The sequence below is a fragment of the Arachis hypogaea genome, chromosome 18 (assembly GCF_003086295.3).
Source record: "Arachis hypogaea cultivar Tifrunner chromosome 18, arahy.Tifrunner.gnm2.J5K5, whole genome shotgun sequence".
Classification (NCBI taxonomy): domain Eukaryota; kingdom Viridiplantae; phylum Streptophyta; class Magnoliopsida; order Fabales; family Fabaceae; genus Arachis; species Arachis hypogaea.
Genome location: NC_092053.1, coordinates 126,502,052 through 126,525,336, shown reverse-complemented (window position 1 = coordinate 126,525,336; position 23,285 = coordinate 126,502,052). Strand labels below are relative to the sequence as shown.

At 27.4% G+C, this 23,285-nt stretch overlaps 2 protein-coding genes and 1 pseudogene across 7 annotated transcripts; 2 read left to right on the top strand and 1 right to left on the bottom strand.

Moving 5' to 3' along the window:
• The first annotated feature begins 5 nt into the window (after positions 1 to 5).
• Positions 6 to 3,386, top strand: LOC112772366 (molybdopterin synthase catalytic subunit). 4 transcript variants are annotated; one of them, XM_072224380.1, is made up of 4 exons: positions 6 to 203; positions 285 to 343; positions 851 to 1,635; positions 2,912 to 3,386. In XM_072224380.1, the coding sequence occupies exon 3, from the start codon at positions 1,037 to 1,039 to the stop codon at positions 1,604 to 1,606; it is 570 nt and encodes a 189-aa protein (XP_072080481.1). In that variant the 5' UTR covers positions 6 to 203; positions 285 to 343; positions 851 to 1,036; the 3' UTR covers positions 1,607 to 1,635; positions 2,912 to 3,386. The 4 variants fall into 4 exon arrangements, with proteins under 4 accessions (XP_072080481.1, XP_025673081.1, XP_025673082.1 ...); XM_025817296.2 differs by lacking the exon at positions 2,912 to 3,386 and having other exon boundaries at positions 851 to 1,737; XM_072224381.1 differs by lacking the exon at positions 285 to 343 and having other exon boundaries at positions 28 to 203.
• On the bottom strand, positions 2,686 to 11,656 carry LOC112772365 (probable aminotransferase TAT2). 3 transcript variants are annotated; one of them, XM_025817295.2, is made up of 7 exons: positions 11,381 to 11,656; positions 5,471 to 5,810; positions 4,643 to 4,861; positions 4,236 to 4,295; positions 3,453 to 3,608; positions 3,242 to 3,335; positions 2,686 to 3,002 (listed from the first exon to the last, which is right to left on the bottom strand). In XM_025817295.2, exons 1-7 carry the CDS (start codon positions 11,635 to 11,637, stop codon positions 2,884 to 2,886), a joined length of 1,245 nt encoding a protein of 414 aa, XP_025673080.1. In that variant the 5' UTR covers positions 11,638 to 11,656; the 3' UTR covers positions 2,686 to 2,883. The 3 variants fall into 3 exon arrangements, with proteins under 3 accessions (XP_025673080.1, XP_072080479.1, XP_072080480.1); XM_072224378.1 differs by having other exon boundaries at positions 2,686 to 2,996; XM_072224379.1 differs by lacking the exon at positions 4,643 to 4,861.
• Positions 11,657 to 14,218: 2,562 nt separating this feature from the next.
• LOC112772362 (molybdopterin synthase catalytic subunit-like) lies at positions 14,219 to 16,033 on the top strand (annotated as a pseudogene).
• Positions 16,034 to 23,285: the final 7,252 nt, after the last annotated feature.

Below are 23,285 nucleotides of genomic sequence, written 5' to 3'. Positions count from 1 at the left end.
TAAATATACATATCAATTTTCAAATAAAACAGAAAAGTTGAGTTGGTTCGCGTTGAAAACAAAAGAGGGATTGGATTTTTAATCCCGTGACCCAATGAAGCCACCTTAGCTTAGATGGCACTTAGGAGTACGCGTGCAACTTGTTTCCTTCAACCTTCTACCCCAATCTGCTCAGAGAAGAGGCGTCACTATTCTTGATTAAGGTGAGTATTCTTTCTGTCTGATTTCAATTCCATACTTTTACTATCATTGAATTCTTATGTGATTTTAATTCCCCGATTTAGATTCATTCCACTTCCTAGGGTTTCTCAAACTCAAACACTCTTAAAGATGCTACATAGTGGTATGTTTTTCTTCTCTTATGCTGAAATTAAATTACTAAGTGGATAGGAAGCTTTTGTGATTCATGATTGGGATTCAGTCTTTCAGAAGGAAAAAACTCTCTTTATGCTAAAATTGTTATTTAATGAGTTCATATTTTATCCAAGAGTACATTTTCGATAGTGTTTTTTTGGATTTATAATCCAAATGGTTTTCTTTTTCTTTCTTTTCTTGCTGAATTTATGTGGAATATACAATTTAGAAATGAATGCATTGCATCAGAACGTGTTGTAGGGCTGACATTTATATTTGATTGAAGGCATTTTAAGTGGTGGAGACTCGCATACAGATGTGAAGTTGATAATTAAAATCCGTTGTATGCTAAATTGTCATATGAGTAGAATTTTGCTAATGAATTGTTATAGTTTGATGACTCACTAATGCTTAAATTAGGTGAAAGCCGTCATCCATATTCAAGGGCTAAGCATATTATTCCTATGCTTGACTTTGTTTTTCTCTGTTTTTATAGGTTATTTGATGCCTTTGGTTTAAGTTGGTATTGCATCAGTTTCACCATGTCTTGTATGAGATGCTTTGATCAATTTGAAGAACATGTTACTAGACTTTACCTACTCCAATAAATGTGAGAACAGAAAAGGACCAAGCAATAATTGGATTTTGTTGCATCAGCGTGTTATCTGAAGTTTTAGTAGATATGGCTGCAGAAGATGATAAGAATCTTGTCGAAATCTCAGAGAACACGATAGACATTGCTAGATATATGAACTATGTCAGCGCTCCACAAGCTGGTGCAATAGCGACTTTTGCAGGCACCACACGCGACACTTTCGAAAGTAAGACAGTTTTAGAGTTGAGGTATGAAGCTTATGTTCCAATGGCAATACGTTGTATCAAGTCTATTTGTTCATCTGCAAGAGTGTCATGGAATCTATATTCCATTGCTGTTGCGCATCGCCTGGGGACAGTTCCTGTAGGAGAAACAAGTATCTTCATCGCCGTCTCATCTGTTCACAGGGCTGATGCACTGGAGGCATGTAGATTTATAATAGATGAAGTAAAAGCTACAGTTCCTATTTGGAAGAAGGAGGTTTATTCAAACGGAGAAGTTTGGAAAGAAAACTCTGAGTTTTTGGAGCGGAGGAGCGATCTTGGTAACAAAGATGTAGATTGCAGTGCGAAAATGGCAGAAAGTATGGAGCGCAGCAACAAAAAGCCTTGCTGTGGGACTAAGGTTAAGGTTGATGATGATGTAAGCCAGAAATAATGCTAGTGTTGGGGATCAAAAGACATTAGGTAGCGTTAATTTTGTTCCCTTTAATCAAATAATGCTAATAATAGTTTGCAGAATATCTTGATTTCCAAATCTCAGAAAAAAGATTGCAAAATTATATGAAATATACTCCAATGATATTAATATATTTCATTAGATAAAGATGATGCCACACTGGCACTGCAAAGAGGGAATTTTTTCTATTGTAAAATAAAAAAAAAATATTTCCTAAAGAAAATTATTCAAACTTTTATTCTCCAATCCAACTCTTTTTTGGTGGGGAAAAATTTGTCTACCCGACGTACTTTATAAAATAAGAAAGTTTAGAAAGTCAGCACTTTTATTAAAATTTGGCTAGTATGAGTAATTTTACACCATTGGATATCATCTCCCACCATTAAAAACACTTATGATGACTAATTGATGGCTACTTATCATAAATTCTACTGGTTCCTGACATTCCTCTTGTAAAATTCATAAAGTTTGTCATGTTCCTGGTGAACTTTAAATTCCTATGCTTTTGTGTTTCTAATTTAGAAAAAATATATACTCTTTAACATTGTCTGTACTTCTAATTTGAAAAAAATATATACTATGATCAAAATTTTTCATTTTGCAAAAACTTAGTTTGGTTTAATTTACTTTCCTTCTCACCCAAATTAAACCAAACTATTCTTTTTTTCAAAATTAAGGTGGTGGTATTCCTATTACGCACCATTATTAAATACAACTTATTCTTGTGTATTCTTTTGTATTTCTATGTATTTCTGGAGACATAATAATGATTGTCCAGTATTTAACTTTTCAACTTTTCTTCTCCCTCAATCTAGTATTTATGGAGGGAGACGAAGTAAAATTTAAGGACGATTAGGCAAAGCTTACAAAAATGTCCAACAAAAAATCGTATTCCAAAAAATAAAATCTCATTAATTTTTTTAAAAAAATAGTGATTTTTTTTAATTTATAATAGAAACTAATCCCTACAATGAGGATCTAATTTCCACTATATATATGCTGCAATGGCAAATTAAATAGCTGATGTTTGATTTAAATCTAAAGCAGTGACACTAATCTTTAGGAAGGTATCACATGTACCAGGAACTTTGGAACTAGTGCTTTTAGTTATTGATCTTTATTATAAAAGTACATACATAATACATGGTTAGATCAATAACTAAAATTATTAGAACACCAATGTTCTTGAAACACCTGAAAATTTAGTAGGCATAACATATTTAGTAGCCATTTTGTTTTCTGGATTCAACATTGCTTCAGCCATTTTTTGCATGTCTTTGGCAGAAAACTTTGACCCTTTTCAAACCTTCTACAAGGGCAGATGGATCGGCGGCGAAAGTAATGCGAAGCCAATCTTTTAGTCCAACCGCTGTTCCTGTGAAGAAATGTCATTTTTGTTTGTTCACTAAATTCAACAGCAAAAGAATCCAAATTATATTATGAGAGCATTCTAGAGTTTTAGTTATATCAAAAAATAAAAGAAGATTTAAATATTAGCTTTGCAGTTTTTCAATCTCTCACAATAATTTAGTTAGACACATAAAACTTTCAAATTGTCTAAGTTGCTTCTATAATAGTGACTTAGAAGTGAAATCTTGCTCTGCACAATTGTACCTGGAAGAATGATAACAGATTCCTCCTTTGCAAGTTTGAAACAAAAATCAATATCATCGGTAATATCTTCTAGAAGTAAAAGGTTTAGCTTTACCTGCATTTCATTAATTACAAAGACATTTGAAAGAGAAGCCATTATAAAAGACTTTACAGAGCCTATCCTGTTCTCAAAGAAATAGCATTAACTGTAGTTTTATTCTCAGCTTCTTACTATCATAGTCATGGACCCTTCCGGTTTATGAGGGCAAAACATGCATGGAATCTCTTCTATCTCCTTGAAGCATATATCTGAGTTAAGTCTCAAATCATCAATGGTTTTTTTGAAAAAAGACTCTTCAGTTTGATTAAGTATGCGCGGTACAGCCGCCTGCCAAACCCAAAGCATCATCAATCAACTAAAATAATTATAAATAAGCAATATATAAATCATTGTTTTGTTTTAATAATTATATTGTCTACGTTAGACATTCTTTTCTTGTAAAAAAATACCAAATTTTCTTCTAAACTTATATTGTTGTAAAGAAAATTTTTGTTTTACTTTTTTATAATAACTTATTTTAGCTATAGTTTTATTTTTGAGAATGGTATTTTATATTTTATAAGAGTACCAGTACTTTAGTGATAATTAATAATTTATAAATTATTTTCAAGTTTTCGAAACTTTTAAAAAAACTATCTTAATTAAAAAGATATGTAACAACTTCTTAACTAAATATATCATACAAATATTAGTATCTTATAATTTTATAGAGTACTACAGAGTACTATGTAATTCTTGTTTCAAAAATAAAATTACTGAAATTTTTTTTATATATTTTGATAAAATCTTTAAAAAAGAATAATTCACTAATTACATATAATCACACAAAAAAATTCACTAATAATATATCATGAATAAATTATTTTTATATAATGAAAAATAATAAAAAATTTGTATAAAATTTGGCCACGGCATATCCAAATTTCTAGATCCTACAAAGAAAAATGTAAAAACCTGAATGAAAGTGGCTGGACCTCCCAAAAGATCAAAATACTTTGTAATGCGCTCAACTACCTGCATACAAAGAAAAGCATATAGTCTTTCACATTGCAAAAGGATTTCGAATATAGAATTGTACAATAAACAAAAATAAAATAAATAAATATACAAATAAAGCATTTTTAGAAATTATATAGAAATAACTGTCAAATATAGACAAAACTTGTTAATTGATTCATTTGTTTAAAATTATAAATAGACAATAATATATTGGTAGTTAGAGAGGTTGAGAATCACCTAGATTGACTCACGGAGTTAGTTACCAACAGTGGTTTTTCAAGAACCATAGGGCCAATAAATTAGCATTAAGACTAACAATAAAAAAGATACTAAAAAATGCTAAGAGAGGGAATATATATGACCTTGGGATTTTTGAAAGTGCAATTAGGATCAGTTGTCACAAACCAACCAAGCCTCCAACCAGGTACTATCCATCTCTTGGACAAGGACCCAAGAGTGATAACAGGAACAATAAACCCAAAGACACCCATTGGAACAAAAGGGTTGCTCCCAAATGCAAGATGGCCATAAACTTCGTCAGCAATCACAATTGTTCCAATCTGTTTTGCAGTTTCCGCAATCTAAATTACAATGCATAACGTAAAGGTGAAAATTCATCCGGTTGTTGATAATTGAGAAAAGTAAGATGATTTAATATATTTGACCAAATTATTATATAATAGTTATCGACTATCAATTGTATCTAAAAATAACTGGTCTAACAGGTAAAAATTCACCTACGTAGTAGTCTTTACTTAAAATCAATAGTTAATAATTATTAGATAATCTAACATGTTTAATTAAACTGTGTACGCATGTATTATGTACTAGTTTGGATTGGCTTTTTTAATGAAAAAAGTATTTTTGTTTTTTAAATAAAATACTTTTATTCAACTCAAAATCTATTGGAATACATCTTTTTAAAAAATATTTTTATTAAAAAAAATAATTTGTTTTTAATTAACAATACCTTACTTAAAAAAAATAAAAAAAAAAGACATTTTTAATATTTAAAAATATTTTGAAAAAAATTATCTAAATATAAATTTATTTTTGTCTGTTAAAAAAAATTTTTACTAAAAAAATTAAGTGATTTTTTTAAAAGCCAATCCCAACTACCTAATAAAATGGTTTTTAAGTAAGAAAAAAAAATGGCAAGAAGAATTAAGAGTGTGGTTTATTGAAGTAACCTTCTCCAAGTGATTATAAGAGTAGACATTTCCACAGGGATTTCCAGGGTTTATGACCACGAGTGCAACAGTGTTGTGATCTGCAAGAGCCTTAACTGAATCAAGATCAACCTCCCAGCCTTTTTCAAGAAGTAAATCATAATGCCTCACTTCAACTTGTCTAAATGCGGCACACAGTTCGTAGATTGGGAAGCCTGGTCTCGGCAGTAGTATGTTTGCACCGCCTCGTGCAAGAATCGCCACCGAGACGTCGATGGCCTGCGTGCACCCGCACGTGATGAAAACATCATGTGATGATAGTTCGTATGGCAGATCACGTGATAGATATTCAGCAATTTTTCTGTCATAGAGATTCAAGCAATCAGTTCTTTTTAAAGGGTTATGTTAGGTAATCAATAACTTTTTTGAACAACATGAACAACTATTAATCAAATTAAAATACACTACACTTTTAAATTATCCATTATTCATATTGTTTAATATTTTCATTGTCTACCTATACTTTTCCTTTTCGAAAAGATTATATACAATAATACAAGAATATGAGCAGTTTTTGAATTTTAAGGTGTAAATCTTAATTTTTAAATTTTAAATTTAAATTATTGATATAAAATATGATAAATAAAGAATTAAGATTTATTTAATTTATATAGAGTATAATGTTCGCTATTTACTAAAAACGTTTAACACAAATTATAAGTAAATAACTATGTTACCAATTTTAGCCAATAAACTATAATTTAAATAACATAATCTTTTCATATTCATTTAAAAATCACATATTTAAGCCTTACTTTTAATTTAAAAAAAAATATTATCAATTTTGTAAAGAGGGACTTGTATCATGGGAGAAATGAAGAGGATGATAAGAAAGAAGTTTGGGCGACTCAGGATGGAAAAAACGTGGCAGTTAATATTTAAAAAGAAGGAAATAAAGCATATTTACTTTATTTAGAGGTGTGACTACAAATAAAAAAATAGTATACATCTATATAAATAAAACGTGAAATAGACGCGCCTAACACACATAAAACGATCGCTCTTGTCCAACGCTTCTTCTCTTCTCCCTGTGCTTCTTCTTCTTCTTCTCACGTTCGTTTACACACGGAGCTTTTTCTACTTCGCATTCTTCATTCTCCTCCTTCTTTTTCGCGTTCCTTCTTTTTCGCGTGTTTTCTCCTTATCGTCATTCTTTTGTTATTGTTGATGCTGTATTTTTTGTCTTTTCCTCATTCTCTCTCGGATAAAGAAGCAGTAGAAGGTGAGGGGGAAGAGTTTTGAATTGTACATAACAGAAATGAACCGAACACATCATTATGGTGAAATAATTGTATAGTACTAAGAGAATGAAACATAATACAATATATAAAATCAAATTCAAACAGCTTTCTGCATGATGAACCGAAATACGTACTCAAGGTGAAATTATTGTGTAGTATTCAGCGAATGAAACATAATTCATTATACAAAATCAAATTCGAAATACCTCTGTCTACAATTTAGATATTATCAATTCAATTCAAATTCAGAACACCTCCGTTCATTCAATTCAATTCAAATAAAGTTAGCAATTGCATTCCGTTGAATTCGATTCAAAATTGAATAATTCAAACATCATCAAATTAATTCATTTCGAAAGAATAATTCAAATCACTCTCATTCAACTGATTTGAAGTTGATTCATTCATTGTTTCAATTTAGAAGTCTAAATCGAAGAAGAAGAACGACGAAACTTATTACGTTGAAGTCAATCCAGATTCATAACGAAGAATGCAAGTAGAAAAGAAGAACAAGAACAAGAAAGAAAATGCGAGTAGAGGAGAACGACGGAGCCTATAACGCGAGAAGAAGAAGAAGATTTATGTTATATGTAGCGCGTGAATGTGGAGCATTATTGTAAAAAAAATTAGAATAAATACCTAAATTAATTTTTAACAAAATTTTCATCGGATATATTAGTTTTCGGTCATGTTTATTCTTTAAATGTGTTAAAAGAATAAAATTTTGTTAGAATTTTTTTATGATGAATTTCAGTATTTACTCAAAAAGTTATTAATATATGTATTTTTTATATTGTTTTTGTCATTATTATTAAATTTAATAGTTAAGTTTTTAAAGTTTTAATTTGTTTCGCAGATTATTAAAATTGAGATTTTTTATTTTTTTTTTTAAATTTTAATAATATTATTACAAAAATAAATTTAATTTTTTAACCAAGTTTTAAATAATATATGTTAACACATTATAATAAAATTAATAACTATATTAGTTTATTTTCATGTTAATTAATTAAATAAGTAGGAATACAACCAGAATCAAAATTTGTCCTTTTTATTAGAAAAAAGAGAAACATATTTAATTTCTCTTTACTATTTATATTACAAAAGAAGATGTAGACGTGTAGAACTGTTTTTTAGAGTAAAATTCATTTTTGTTTTCTTTATTTAATTTAGACAACTTGCACCTTAATAATTGAAAAATAATAATTTCTTCTTTTTTTTCCTTTTCGTTAGACTTATGAGCCCTTCTATGAGAATCTCAGGTAAAAAGTGACAGAAAATATTTATCGTATGACGTTAGCTTCAGAACTTCACTTATCCTACATATGGATGATAACTATTTGATTGAAATTGTTTATTACTTATACAGTAATCAAAACAACACAACGCTATAGGGGAATGAATTCTCTCAATTTTTTTAATAATTGAGGGAGTAAAATATGATCTCTTACCAATAGTTTTATAAGTAAGACCAAGAATAAATATAAAAGAGAGAACAACAAAAGGTTAAAGATCACGCTAATGAGTTATAACTCAAATGACATAGTCTCTCCATAGTCAAGTAAGAGGTTACGGGTTCGAGTCTCCTATATTTGGTAAAAAAAATCACACTAATTCGGATTTCATTGGATTCTATTTTTTGTAAATCGGATTCGAATTTACTTTTCATAACCGATCCAATCCAATCCAAACCGTATAATGTGCTATAATATTATTATTTTATTATTATATTTATAATTATACTTTTAACATGTTCAATTTGTTATATATTTTTATATTATTCGTGTATTATTATTATTATTTAATAAATATTTTATGTTCAAAATGTGATTTATTTATTTATTTTAACTAACCTATCATTTTATTTCTAATGTTATGTTATCGTTGGTTTTTAAGATATTGTTGAGACTTGTTATGTCATTATTGGTTATTTAAAATTTGATGTTGGGACTTGTTTTATATATATATATATAATTTATAAAACCGTAAATCCAATCCAATCCAAATCGCACTGCAAACACCTATAGTTAAAAACTGTTAAATAATAATTTAGTTAAACATATCAAATCATTTAACAATTTTTAACTAACAATTTAAAATAAAAACAATTACATTTAAATTTCATCTAATAAATAGGTTAAAAATGTACATACGAGAGTCTAATAAATAGGCTAAATAGGTGCCATTTATGACTCAGAATATGTTATATCTTTTTCTTAGTTACACAATCACAAAGATTCATAACAACTTGAAACAAAAACCACCTAAAGCTAATTAGGGCAACCGAGTGGGAGATTTTACTTAAAAATAAAAGGAAAAATGTTTTTTTTTTTGTGAGATGTCTAAATGACATAAATTTTTTTATTATTATTTTTAAAATATGTATTCTGGTTTTAAACAAAATACACTTTGGTTATATTTAATTTGGTTTTGAAAACAGAATTATATATAACACTAAAAATTAGATATAAAAATAAAAATATAAAAATTAATATTTTTACATTTTGTTCGATGATAAATTAAATATGAGATAGAATAAACAATAAAAAAATCAATTTATATTTATTTTTTCTTACATACAAAATTAGAAAAAAATAAAATGATAAAAAAATAATTATCAAAATTTGATCGTGACAATAATAAAAAAAAGATAAAATAAGTTATATCTTTATTCAGTATTTTTGTGTTTTATTTGATAAAAAATTATTTTTTTTGACAGAAAAAATACAAAACATATTAATTCAATGTTTAAAGATAGATACAATATTTTTATTCATGTCTTATCTGTCAAACACACATTTATTTGTGTATCTATGTCTATATCTTAATGTTCTCTCCCTATAAACAAACATAGTCTTCAATCTATTTTACTAAAATACTTTTTAATAATAATTATAATTATATATAAATTAGTGGTAATTATTTAATTAATTTAAAAAATAATAATATAAAACATATATTTATTATTATGGTAATAAATCTCTTTCATTTTTATTATTTTAAGTCGTTAGAAGAATATTTATTTTTTTATATATTTCACGATTAATGATAATATATTAAAAAAATAAAATATATTACATTAAAAATAAATATGTATTTTATATTATTATTGATTTTAGTATAACAATAAAAAGTACTAATATAAAATCTATTTATCATTAATAATGGAATTTATATTATGTAATAATAATAATATAGAACATGTATTTATTTATAAATTAATAAATTTTTATTTATTTTTAATATTTATTATTAGTCATCAAAAACATAAAAAAATTAAATTATATATTTTTGTATCAATTTAAAATATTATAAATAATCAATTATTACAATAATAATACATATATATTTTATATTATTATTATTATTATTATTATTATTATTATTATTATTATTATTATTATTATTAAAAAATATTTTAGTTAAATAGGCTGAAGTATAATTTTACTCCTGCACGAGGGAAGTGTCATTGTCTGATGACAAGTATGTTTTAGAATTTTTTTATTTATATAAAATAAGAAAGATTTAAAATGATTAGAATATCTTAAATCAGTTTTTGCTATATAAATGATAAATATTATTTTTTTATTATTATATAAATCATCCGAGAACTTTATGATTTAGCTTAATTAGTCAAATATCACTAAGTTGGGACGATCTATGTTTAAACTTGGTAATCCAAAAGCATATAAATAATGGTCCTACGCATTTTGTATTTTCCTAAATGACTATAAACAGGGCATAGAGAGAATAACGAATAAAAGTTGAAAACATCATTTTGAGATGATTTATGCATTAAAGCAATTACTAAGACCTGAGACGATTTAAGCATGTGATAACTTAAAAATCTTAAGACGATCTATGAAAACAAAGTCTATAAATAAATGAATATGGTGTATACCGAAACAAACGTGAAATAAGAAATTTGGGAGAGATGGTTTAAATTAAAAACTAATTTAAAATTATAAATACTAATGTTTTTATTATTTTAAAATGTGCTATATTTTTATTATTCTAGTACTCATTAAGTACATTTTAAAAGTTTGATTTATTATTTTATTTATTATTATCTCTTACCCACATTTTTTTTAAAAATAAATTGATATAATGTAAATCGATATAGTTTGTTACAATGAATTGATATAATATAAATCGCAAATAGAACTTATTTAATAGTACTCTAGAATTATTTATGCTTGAATTTTATTTAAAAAAAATAACATAAATTGTCTCAGAATATTGACATAAAAATACTTAAACTCATTGTTCATATATATATTTTTAATCATCTTTAATCGCTAAATAATGATATAAATTTTATTCATAAATTATCAGAAACCATTGTGATTTAGCTTTTGAATATAAATAGTCACAGTCTAAAATAATTTATGTGTGTTTTTAACACAAATTAGAACACACAAATTAGTCTAAGACAATTTACCTTTATTTTCTGTTAAAATTTTAATTCATAAATTATTATCTTAGGATATGATAATTTACGTTCTAATCTAAAACTAAATGTTCTAGAACGATATAGTTAAGAGTAAAAAATGATTTCAACCAAAGGGATAAATAAAGTGACGAGAAAAAGAGGGACAAAGCTAAGTGAACATGAAACATTATTACTCACTGTCTGGTCTGAGGGAGGCCAGCGGTGGGAGCATAGCCATGAAACTTGTGAGAGAAAAGCGTGTCAGCAACAGCTTCTTCGGAGACAGATGTGGTTTGAAAACATGAAAACAGTGTTGGGTCACCCAAGCCAAGAGAAATCACTCTCTTATTTTTATTCTCCACAGTACTTTGCATTAGAAGGCTTAGAATACCCTTTATGGTCATAGTTGAAGTTTCCTTTGATTCATAGTTCACACCATTACCACCATTTTCCATCGCTATCTCTCTATATATATCTTCTTGGACGCAATTAAAGAATCTGCCAGACGCGATGTTTATATAGGAAAAAAATAAAATAATAATTAGGTTTAGAATATTTTTTATTGTAGATTAATTAATTTTAAAAAAAAATATTAATTTGGTCATTTACGATAATAAACGATAAAGATATTATATCCTTTATCAATTCATCATGTTAAAGTTAGCGGTGATACTTATACGTATCGTTCGCTACTATGACGTGTTTATTTATAAAATATTCTCATGTAGATAACAATTTTTAAAATAAAATTTTACATATTTTGATAATATTTATAGTAATTAAATAAAGAGTAATTGATAAAGATTATAGAAAAATTTAAAATATATATAATAATATTTTATTATCTAAAACTATATTATTTTTATACTTATGTTATAGCAATGAGACATCTATTATTGTAGATATTAAAATACATAAATAATTTCATTTTGTTTCACCTTATTTATGAGAATCTAACTATTATTTTATTCCATAAAAAGTTATATATGGAGTTGTATTTATTATTGGAGAAAATTTTTAAATTTTTTAATAAATATATTGAAAAATTAATTCTTTTTGTATTTTAATAAAATAATTTTAATTTATAATTTTAATATATGACCTTAGAATATAAAATAGACCAATTAAAAAATTATAAATATTATAATGTAGAAATATGATTACTCTTTTTCACTATAAGGTTTTTGTTTATTTGTGACAGTTTTTTCTCTTATTTGTAGAGGTTTATAACCCTTATCAAATGGTTTGTGGGGATTTTTAAAACTCCTAAAATTTGAGGTGTCACGAGATACTTTGTGAGAGTTTTTAAAAATCTCCACAATCCATTTTGGGGGGGTTACATGTGTTTAGGAGAGATTTTATATTAAATTTTTGTGGCGATTTGAAATCACTTTTATGGCAGTTTAAAACCTCCACAAATTGATTTTTTAATTTGACAACAATTAACTATTTTGTGAACTTTTTAAACCTTCATAAATCTTGTATTATTTATTTATTTTTAATTTCAAATCATTCATTAATCTCATCTCATTTACATATTCTCTCAAATTAAAAATTTATCTTTTAATATCAAATTTTAAAAATTAAATTTTTTATAACACAATTTCTCAATATAAAACATAAATCTGTATAACAAAAAAAATTCTCAATATCAATAGTTCCAAATATAATTATATATAATATTATTCTACGTAATTACAAATGAATAGGATGATCCTCGTCCCATTCAGGATAGTGCCCTGCCATCCTAATAACACAACAAATACACTATTGAAACTCTGTGAAAAAATACAAAGAAAGCAAAACAGAGTGCGGTGCAAAAAAACAAAAACAAACTGAAAACATTGAATGAATGAATGAATGATCCCTCAAACCTTGTTAATAGATTCTTTCAAATTGTGAGTGTTCACAAGCCTTGCTGTGCTCTTCTCCATAATCAACTTGGCCACCCTTCAAATAATAGAATAATTCTTGTGCCTTGAAATAAAAATAAATAAATAAATAAACAAGTAATCAAAATTAAAAAAAAAATTGTTGGAAAATCACACACAACGGATTAAGAGGAAAACACATTAATGAACATTGGACATAAATTATTAATGTTTCTTCTCTTAAGTCTTAGAACCTCATCTATCATAGACGTTGGTTAAAGACCCCAAATTCAGAACTAGAACCCTTTCATCTTTCTTTTCTGCCCTAATAAAGTATGACAAAGCATCCAATTTCCAAAAGAGAAAACAACAATTATGTACAATAAAACACTCAGCAAAAAAAATTAAAATCAAATTATATTATTAATTTATCATATTATTATTTATTGGAAGATAGAAAAGCTTAGTCCAACCCAACAAAAGCTAAAAAAAAAGTGTAACTTTGAAGCCGAAAAAGAAAAGGAGATTAGTACTTGGTAAATCTTACCCCTTTGCCAAATCCAAAAATCCCATGAAGAAGAACAATAGGAGAAAGATCATCACCATTGGTAAAAGCAGCATTGTTTCCTTTATCACCAGAAATTATTCTCTTCTCATTGACTTTATTGATGACATTAACAATCTTCTTAGGCTTTTGGTACAGAATTTCGCTCATAAATCTCTAACAACAGCTGAGCTAAAAATGTAGAATTCATAAAAACAAATGAACCAAAGAGTCCACAAACAGTTCCACCAGTTTTAGATACTCTTATCCATAACTTCAACATTTTATCAAACACCTTGTCTACAACAAGATGAAAAAGAAAAAGAAGGACCAATAACATTATTATTATTATTATTATTATTATTATTATTATTATTATTATTATTATTAGCCAACAATACAGCGACATGGTGCAGTTATGCAATAAAACAATGATGTATACACACAACCATTATTGTTTAAAGGTTTAGGTGTTTAGTTAAACAAATGTATAAAAAAACACATTCAAGAATGACGTGAAAAAACAGGAGATCTAAATTTCAGTGGATATATATATATATAAAGATAGTTGATATTTTTATATTCACACAAGAATTAATATGCTTCCAAATATATATCAATTTTCAAATAAAACAGAGAAGTTTGAGTTGGTTCACATTGAAAACAAAAGGTGGGATTGGATTGTTAATCCCGTGACCCAATGAAGCCACCTTAGCTTAGATGGCACTTAGAGTACGCGTCCAACTTGTTTCCTTCAACATTCGTCTCCAATTTGCTCTGGAGAAGAGGTGTTACTGACTTACTGTTCTTGATTAAGGTGAGTATTCTTTCTGTCTGATTTCAATTCCATACTTTTACTATCATTGAATTCTTATGTGATTTCAATTCCCTGACTTAGATTCACTCCACTTCCTAGGGTTTCTCAAACTCAAAAACTCTTATAGATGCTACATAGTGGTATGTTTTTTTTCTTAATCTGATATTAAATTACTAAGTGGGTAGTAAACTTCTGTGATTCATAATTACAATTCTAGTCTTTTAGAAGGAAAAAAACTTCCTTGATGCCAAAATTGTTATTTAATGGGTTTATATTTTAATCAAGAGTACATTTTTGCCGAGATGTTTTTTTTTTTTTGTATTTTGCTGGATTTACGTGGAATATCCAATTTAGAAATGAATGCACTGCAGCAGAACATATTGTAGGGCTGACACTTACATTTGATTGAAGGCAATTTAAGTGGTGGAGACTCACATGCAGATATGAAGTTGATAATTGAAATCTGTTACATGCTAAATTGTGGTTTTTAATTTTCAATGCATGAAGCCTATGTGAGTTTCTACCAACTTAAATTATACTAATATGAACTTTGGACTTAATTATCATCTGAGTAGAATTTTGCTAATGAATTGTTATAGTTTGATGAATCAGTAATGCTTAAGTTAGGGGAGAGCCGCCATCCATATTCAAGGGCCTAAGCATATTATTTCTAAGCTTGACCTTGTTTTTCTCTGTTTTTATAGGTTATTTGATGCCTTTGTTTTAAGTTGATATTGCATCAGCTTCACATGTCTTGTATGAAATGCTTTGATCAATTTGAAGAACATGTTACTCAACTTTGCCTACTCCAATAAATGTGAGAACAGAAAAGGATCCGCGCGCGTTATCTGAAGTTCTAGTAGATATGGCTGCTGAAGATAATAAAAATCTGGTCGAAATCTCAGAGAACACGATAGACATTGCTAAATATATGAAGTTCTCCACAAGCTGGTGCTATATATTGCTACTTTTGTAGGCACGACACGCGACACTTTCGAAAGTAAGACAGTTTTAGAGTTGAGGTATGAAGATTATGTTCCAATGGCAATACATTGTATCAAGTATGTCTGTTCATCTGCAAGAGTGTCATGGAATCTATATTCCATTGCTGTTGCGCATCGCCTAGGCACAGTCCCTGTAAGAGAAACAAATATCTTCATCGCCGTCTCATCTGTTCACAGGGCTGATGCACTGGAGGCACGTAGATTTATAATAGATGAAGTAAAAGCTCCAATTCCTATTTGGAAGAAGGCGGTTTATTCAAACGAGAAGTTTGGAAAGAAAACTTGGAGTTCTTGGAGCGGAGGAGTGATCTTAGTAACAAAGATGTAGATTGCAGTGCGAAAATGGCAAAAAGTATGGAACACAGCAACAAAAAGCCTTGCTGTGGGACTAAGGTTAAGGTTGATGACGAAGTAAGCCAGAAATAATGCTACTGTTAGGGATCAAAAGACATTAGGAGCATTAATTTTTCTCCCTTTAATCAAGTAATGCAACAGGGTGGGTTGTAAAATGCTTATAATAGTTCGCAGAATATCTTCATTTCCAAATCTCTGAAAAAAATATTGGAAACTTCTATGTAATATACTGCAATGAAATTAATACATTTCATTTGATAAGGATGATGCTACATTGGTCCTGCAATGAGGATCTGATCTCCACTATATATATGCTGCAATGGCAAATTAAATAGTTGATGTTTGATCTAAATCCAAAGCAGTGACATTAATCTTTAGGAAGGTTATAACATGTACCAGGAACTTTGGTACTAGTGCTTTTCGATATTGATCTTTATTATAAAAATACATACATAATACATGGTTAGATCAATAACTAAAATTATTAGAACACCCATCTTCTTGAAACACTTGAAAATTTAGTAGCCATAACATATTTAGTATAGCCATTTTGTTTCCTGGATTCAACATTGCTTCGGCCATTTTCTGGCATGTCTTTGGCAGAAAACTTTGACCTTTTTCAAACCTTCTACAAGGGCAGATGGATGGCGATGAAAGTAATGTGAAGCCAATCTTTTAGTCCAACCGTTGTTCCTGGAAAGAAATGTTATTTTTGTTTGTAAACTAAATTCAAGCAAAAGAATCCAAATTAAATTATGAGAGCATTTTAGAGTTTTAGTTATATCAAAAACTAAAAGAGGACTTAAATATAGATTTGGATCCTTTAAATCTTAGATTTTTACTTTAAAGAATAAAGTAAGATCTTTTACCATTGAATATTTTCTCTCTCGTATTTTTTTTTGTCCCATCTATAAAATAAATTGTGATAAATCACACTTTACCTTCTAAAATAAAATTTAAAATTTAGAGGATCCAAATCCCTTAAATATTAGCTTTGCAGTTTTTCAATCTCTCACAATAATTTAGTTAGGCACATAAATTTCCAAATTGTCTAAGTTGCTTCTTCTATAATAGTGACTTAGAAGTGAAATCATGTTCTGCACAATTGTACCTGGAAGAATGATAACAGATTCCTCCTTTGCAAGTTTGAAACAAAAATCAATATCATCACTAATATCTTCTAGAAGCAAAAGGTTTAATTTCACCTGCATTTCATTAATTATAAAGACATTTGAAAGAGAAGCCATTATAAAAGACTTTATAGAGCTTATGCTGTTTTCAAAGAAATAGCATCACCTGTAATTTTATTCTCAGCTTCTTACTATCATAGGTATGGACCCTTTCGGTTTATGAGGGCAAAACATGCATGGAATCTCTTCTATCTCTTTAAAGCATATATCTGAGTTAAGTCTCAAATTATCAATGATTTTTTTTTAAGAATGCCTGGTCTCGGCAGTAGGATGTTTACACCGCCTCTGCAAGCATCGTCCCCAACATGGATGGCGTGCGTGCACCCGCACGTGATGAAAACATCATCCCATGATAGCTCGTATGGCAGATCACGTGAGAGATATTCAGCAATTTATCTGTCACAGATATTCACGGTTCATTGATATAAAAAATAATTATTTTTAGTAATAATGTAATACGATGTTATATGATTGAATCTACGTCTAAACTAATTATTAAAATTAAATTTTAATTTTAATTTTTAAATTATAAATATTAAATTTTAATTTTAAAATTTTAAATTTTAAATATAAATCGTTGATATAGAATATAATAAATAAAAAATTAAAATTTATTTAATTAAAAAAAAAGTCATGCTCGTTATTTACTAAAAAAACGTTTAAGAATGAACTAAGAATATAAGACAAATTACAGTTTACAAGCAAGTAAATCTTACCAATTTTAGACTTTTCGAAAGGTTATGTACAATGTACGATTGGAATTTTAGAATATGTCCAATGAAAACGAGATTTGGTTCCCATTTTGCTTTTGTGCAAGAAAAGGGGAACTTGTATCATTGGAGGAATGAAGAGGACGATGGGAAAGAAGTTTGGGTGACTTAGGGATGGAGAAAACGTGGCGGTTAATATTAAAAAAAATGAAATAAAGCATATTTATGTTATGATAAAGATTCACATTTAGTTTAGCAGTTGTCTTTATGTAAAATTGATATTTAAAAATTGTTAGATAATAATTTAGTTAAACTTATTAAATTATTTGATGATTTTTAAATATTAATCTATTCTTAATATATAAAAGTAGATACATAAGCATGCATCACATTACTTTTGAGACATTTCTTTCCTCCTACTAATGACATGTCAATAATATTGCTTACTTGGCACAACTTTAGAATCAACCACTCAATTCTTGCCAAATCAACTACTATTTTCAAATCAGCAAAAAAAATAAAATATACAAATAAAAAACTAAAAAATAGAATCCAATAAATATGTAACCTTCAAATACATTGAATTCATATTCCTATATTTATTATATCTTACCGTTATAAACAATACAATAAAGTTATAACCGCAACAATTAATTTATATCTTACCGTTATATTTTATTATTATAATTATGTTTATTATAATCATTTTAATTTTTGCCAATGAGTTATACCTCAAATAGCATAGTCTCCCATATTGGTTGCGAGTTCGAGTCTCTGTATCTTTGGTAAAAAAAAATAATCATTTTAATTTTTAGAAGTAACACTAGGTACAAAGAATTATTATTGTAGTTTTTACTTATTATTAAAAACAAATTCTATTTTATTTTACCAATATAAATTTTGAAAAGAATATTTGAAAACTAAAAAAAAAACAAACAAATTTATTAAAAGAGTATCAAAACGAAACAAAAAAATATATGATATTAGACATACATTTTCATATTAGATATATTTGTAGTATATAAAATGCATCATGCATGCATGTTTACCTCAAAACACTAATTAACTATTTTTTTTTTTTTACTAAAAATGTTTAACTTTTAGCTTTTTTTGTGTATATTTGTACATACAAGATGCATCATGCATGGATACAAATCTAAATATATAATTATTACAATAATTATGTTGATCGCAACTCTATAAGTTTAGCCATTGACTACGTTAATTGCATTGCCAACTTTAGAATAATTATTATTTGGCACAACTTTATAATCAACCACTCAATTTTTGTCAAATCAACTATTATTTTTAAATCAGCAAAAAAATAAAATATTCAAATAAAAATTTAAAAAATAGAATCCAATAAATTTGTAACATCCAAATACATTGAATTCATATTCCTATATTTATTATATCTTACCGTTATAAACAATACAATAAATTTATAACCGTAATAATTAATTTATTAATTTTTATAAATAACTCGCCAAAGGTAATAAACATCCATATTACAAATGTCATAATAATATTATTAATCATAATAAATTTTACATTATAAGTATTTAAATTCTATACCATTTAAACTATATATATAAGTCTCTTATCACTATTCCTTCACATAACATCAAATTTAGCACAAAAAAATTATTTTCGAACTGCATATCTCAAACTTACTCAATAGAGCATCATTCTTTCAGAGCAGAACGATTAGATCTAATGGCCATGCAATGAGAATCTGATGATCAGGTATGACAAAAAAAAATCACAACATGCATCATATATTCATACTTACTCAAATACCATATACCTAATGATAACATAAATTGAATATTGGAATAGAAAAAGATCTTCACAATTTTAGCAACTATAAACGAAATTGATGACAAATTAGGATGGAACTGTGTTAAATGTAAAAAGTGTTAGAAGAAAGCATATGTAAAAAAAAGAAACAACTACATTTGTGGCACATGTAATCAAACACCACAATATCCAACAATAAGGTAATTCTATATACTTTTCATAATCTCATCTATCAAATTATTAGTTGTTAGCCCAATACTTATTTTAGGTTCAGAATTCAATTAAAGGTTTTAGATCAAAGTGTTACAATAACTTTTGTACTATTTGATGGCGACGCAAAAAATTTATTGGGCACAACTGCTTTAAATCTAATGACATTTTAGAAAAATAATGACATTGAAGCACCACCCCATCAAGAGATTAACGAAAAAGAAAACCATACAAATTCAAGACACATCTTCAGAAGAAGAACATACATACAAAGATGGAACCAAATAACACAATAGAAAGTGCATCAAATTCAACAATTCATAAAAAACATATCTTCAGAAGAACCTACGACAAAAAGAAGAAAGCACAAACTCTAACAACCAACAAAAAAAGGAGGAAGAGCGCCACATAAGATGACTAAGTCCATCAACTAAAACAAATGCAAAAATGAAACCACCAAATAAAAATGTTTAAAATTGTTTACAACTCCCGTCCAAATCTTTTGTACTACAAATTATTTAAAATAAAATACCTTTTAAATTTAACTTCAATTTACACATATTTAATTTATTTCTACAAAACATAACAATTTTTAATATTTATTATATACTATTATTAATTTACCGTCCCGCGTATCGCGCAGGTCTCATTCTAGTTTTATATAAAGACAATTATACGTAAATTTTCACCTTATTTTATTTAGAGGTGTGACAACAGTTAAAAAAAATTAGAATAAATATTTAAATTAATTATTAAAAAGATTTTGATCGGATATATTAGTTTTTGACAATTTTTATTCTCTAAATGTTTTAAAATAATCAAAATTTGTTAGAATTTTTTTATGAGGAATTTCAGTATTTACACAAAAAGTTATTAATATATGTATTTTTCATATTGTTTTTGTTGTTATTATTAAATTTAATAGTTAAATTTTTAAAATTTTAATTTGTTTCGCAGATTATTAAAATCGAAATTTTTTATTTTTTTCAAAATTTTAATAATATTATTACAAAAATAAATTTAATTTTTAACCAAGTTTTAAATAATATATGTTAACACATTATAATAAAATTTAAAACTATATTAGTTTATTTTCATGTTAATTAATTAAATAAGTAGGAATACAATAAGAATCAAAATTTGTCTTTTTATTAGAAAAAAGAAAAAATATTTAATTTCTATTTACTATTTATATTACAAAAGAAGATGTAGACACATAAAACTATTTTTTATAGTAAAATTCATTTTTTGGTTCCTACTTCTTTTTTTTTTTTTTAATTTAGACAATTCAAATCTTAATGATTATTGAAAAATGATAATTTGTTTTTTATCTATTTTTTTTATTAGATGTATGAGTTTTTTTATGAGAATCTCTGATAAAAAAATAGTAGAAAATACTTACTATGACGTTAGTTTGTATGATGTGATATTCACTTATCCTACATATAATATATAGATAATATCTATCTGATTGAAATTATTTATTATTTATATAGTCATCAAAATAGCGTCATAAACGGATATAATCATTTAATTGAAACATTATTTTGATAATTATCATTTTGGGAAAAAAAACCAACAGATGCCATAAATTTATTATTGGAGAAAAATTTTAAATTTTTTTAATAAATATAAAATAAATATATTAAAAAATTAATTTTTTTTGTATTTTAATAAAATAATTTTAATTTATAATTTTAATATATATTCTTAGAATATAAAATAAATAAACTAAAAAAAATTATAAATATTATCATGTAAAATATGATTATTATTTTTATTAAATTAATAAATTCTACTAAAAAATTAATCAGAAATGAAACTAATTTAAGTCAACTAATTGAAAAATAATTTTATTACAAAAAAAATCAATCTTTTACTATTCTAATGTTTTAAATTTTAAAATAAAAAGAATTAACTTAATTAATTTATATTATAATTAACTCCTTAAAATTTTTTTAAATTAATTTTTAAAATATCGATGTTTCTACAAGCTTGGTGTGCAGTGGTCCAAACTCCAAATTCCTCAAATCAAATAAATAGCAAAATTCAATCTTAGCTTCCCTCCCTATAAGAGTATTTTAATTTTTATGTGTTGGATTTTCAATGGTCAACAACTTAACATAGGCACGGTGATCATAAAAATCTTAGCCGCACTAGAGTCTCCCACATAAATATACAAGAGTAAATGAGTAATAATATTTTCTTTTGTATTATACAATACGTTTATTTTGTATATTAACACATAAAATAATTTTATATTTACTTAATTCAATACATATTAAAGTTTGGATGATAAATTTTTTAAATACGCATTAAATATATTTTAAAATTATGCAAATACTTTTAAATTGTTATAATCTTATAAAAATGAAAATGATTTGATTAATTATTTAGAGTTTAGTTTAAATATAATACTCTATATTCATTAAAATGTTTAAAAAATTATTTTATGTATTACATACGTATACAATTAGTTTCTTATTATGAGATAACATATAAGAAAATGTAATTTATTCTGAGAGTACCAAAGTAATTGCCATGACAATATCTAACTTAGAATGGAGAATTAACTAACTTAGTTGAAAGATACTAATTAGGAAGTTTGAGTAAACAATTTAATTAATTTTTTTTTGAAAAAATAGTTTAAATAATAAATGACTATATTAAAAGTAACTTATAAATAAGTTATTTTATGTTTGGATTTTTAGTTCTAAAAATGCTTATTTTATAAAAATATGATAAAAAATAGTAGTATTAGAAGAAGTCATTTTTTTAGGGGTAAGTATGGTTTTGGTCCCTAAAATTTAGTGCTAGAATCGAAATCGTCCCTCTTGTAATTTTCGTATTAAAATCGTCCTTAACGTTTTTATTCGTATTAAAATCGTCCTTTTTAATAAAATTTTTTGTTTTATTCCTAGACTACTCCTATTCCTATTTTAATAATAAAAATTATAAAATTAAAAAAAAAAAGGAAAACGCGTGTTTGGGGGAGAGGAAAGAAAACGCGTTTGGGGGGAGGGGGTGGGGGAAGAAAAGGGGTATATGAAGGGGGAGGGGAAGGGAAGAGGGGGAGGGGGACGGCGCCGGGAAACCTCCGTTGTCGCCGTCGCCTCCTCCAAAACTCTGATGATGATGACGATGAAGGGGGAAGGGAAGCCGCCGTCCCGCCGCCGCAGTCTCGCCGTCCCGCCGCTGCCTCTCCGCCGTTCATGCATGCTCCTCTGTTGATTTGGCTTTGTACTTGAATTTGTTAATTTGTTACTTGAGTTTCTGTTTCTCTGTTTCTGTTTCTGTTTGGGGGTGGGGGGAAGGGGAGGCGGGGAGGAGGGTGACGCGGGGTGGGGGTGGGGGTGCTGGCAAGGGGAGACGGAGAAGGGGGTGACCGTGGGGTGGGGGGAAGGGAAAACGGGGAGGGGGTGACGCGGGGTGGGGGTGGGGGTGCTGGGAAGGGGAGACGCAAAGGGGGGGGGGTGACCGCGGGGTGGGGGTGGGGGTGGGGGTGCTGGGAAGGGGAGGCGGGGAGGGGGAGGGGAAAAGGGGGGAGGGAGACGGCGGCGTTGGTGGTGGTGTTGGTGGTGCTGGTGGTGGTGTATGTTGGTG

What these genes read in the sequence shown, in the direction of transcription:
- LOC112772366 (XM_072224380.1), top strand. Translation starts at nt 1,037, where the DNA reads ATGGCTGCAGAAGATGATAAGAATCTTGTCGAAATCTCAGAGAACACG.
- LOC112772365 (XM_025817295.2), bottom strand. Translation starts at nt 11,637, where the DNA reads ATGGAAAATGGTGGTAATGGTGTGAACTATGAATCAAAGGAAACTTCA. An exon ending in GCACTTTCAAAAATCCCAAG is followed by an intron (nt 4,296 to 4,642) that starts GTCATATATATT and finishes CTTTGTATGCAG; the next exon opens with GTAGTTGAGCGCATTACAAA. An exon ending in ATCTGTTATCATTCTTCCAG is followed by an intron (nt 3,003 to 3,241) that starts GTACAATTGTGC and finishes ATTTCTTCACAG; the next exon opens with GAACAGCGGTTGGACTAAAA.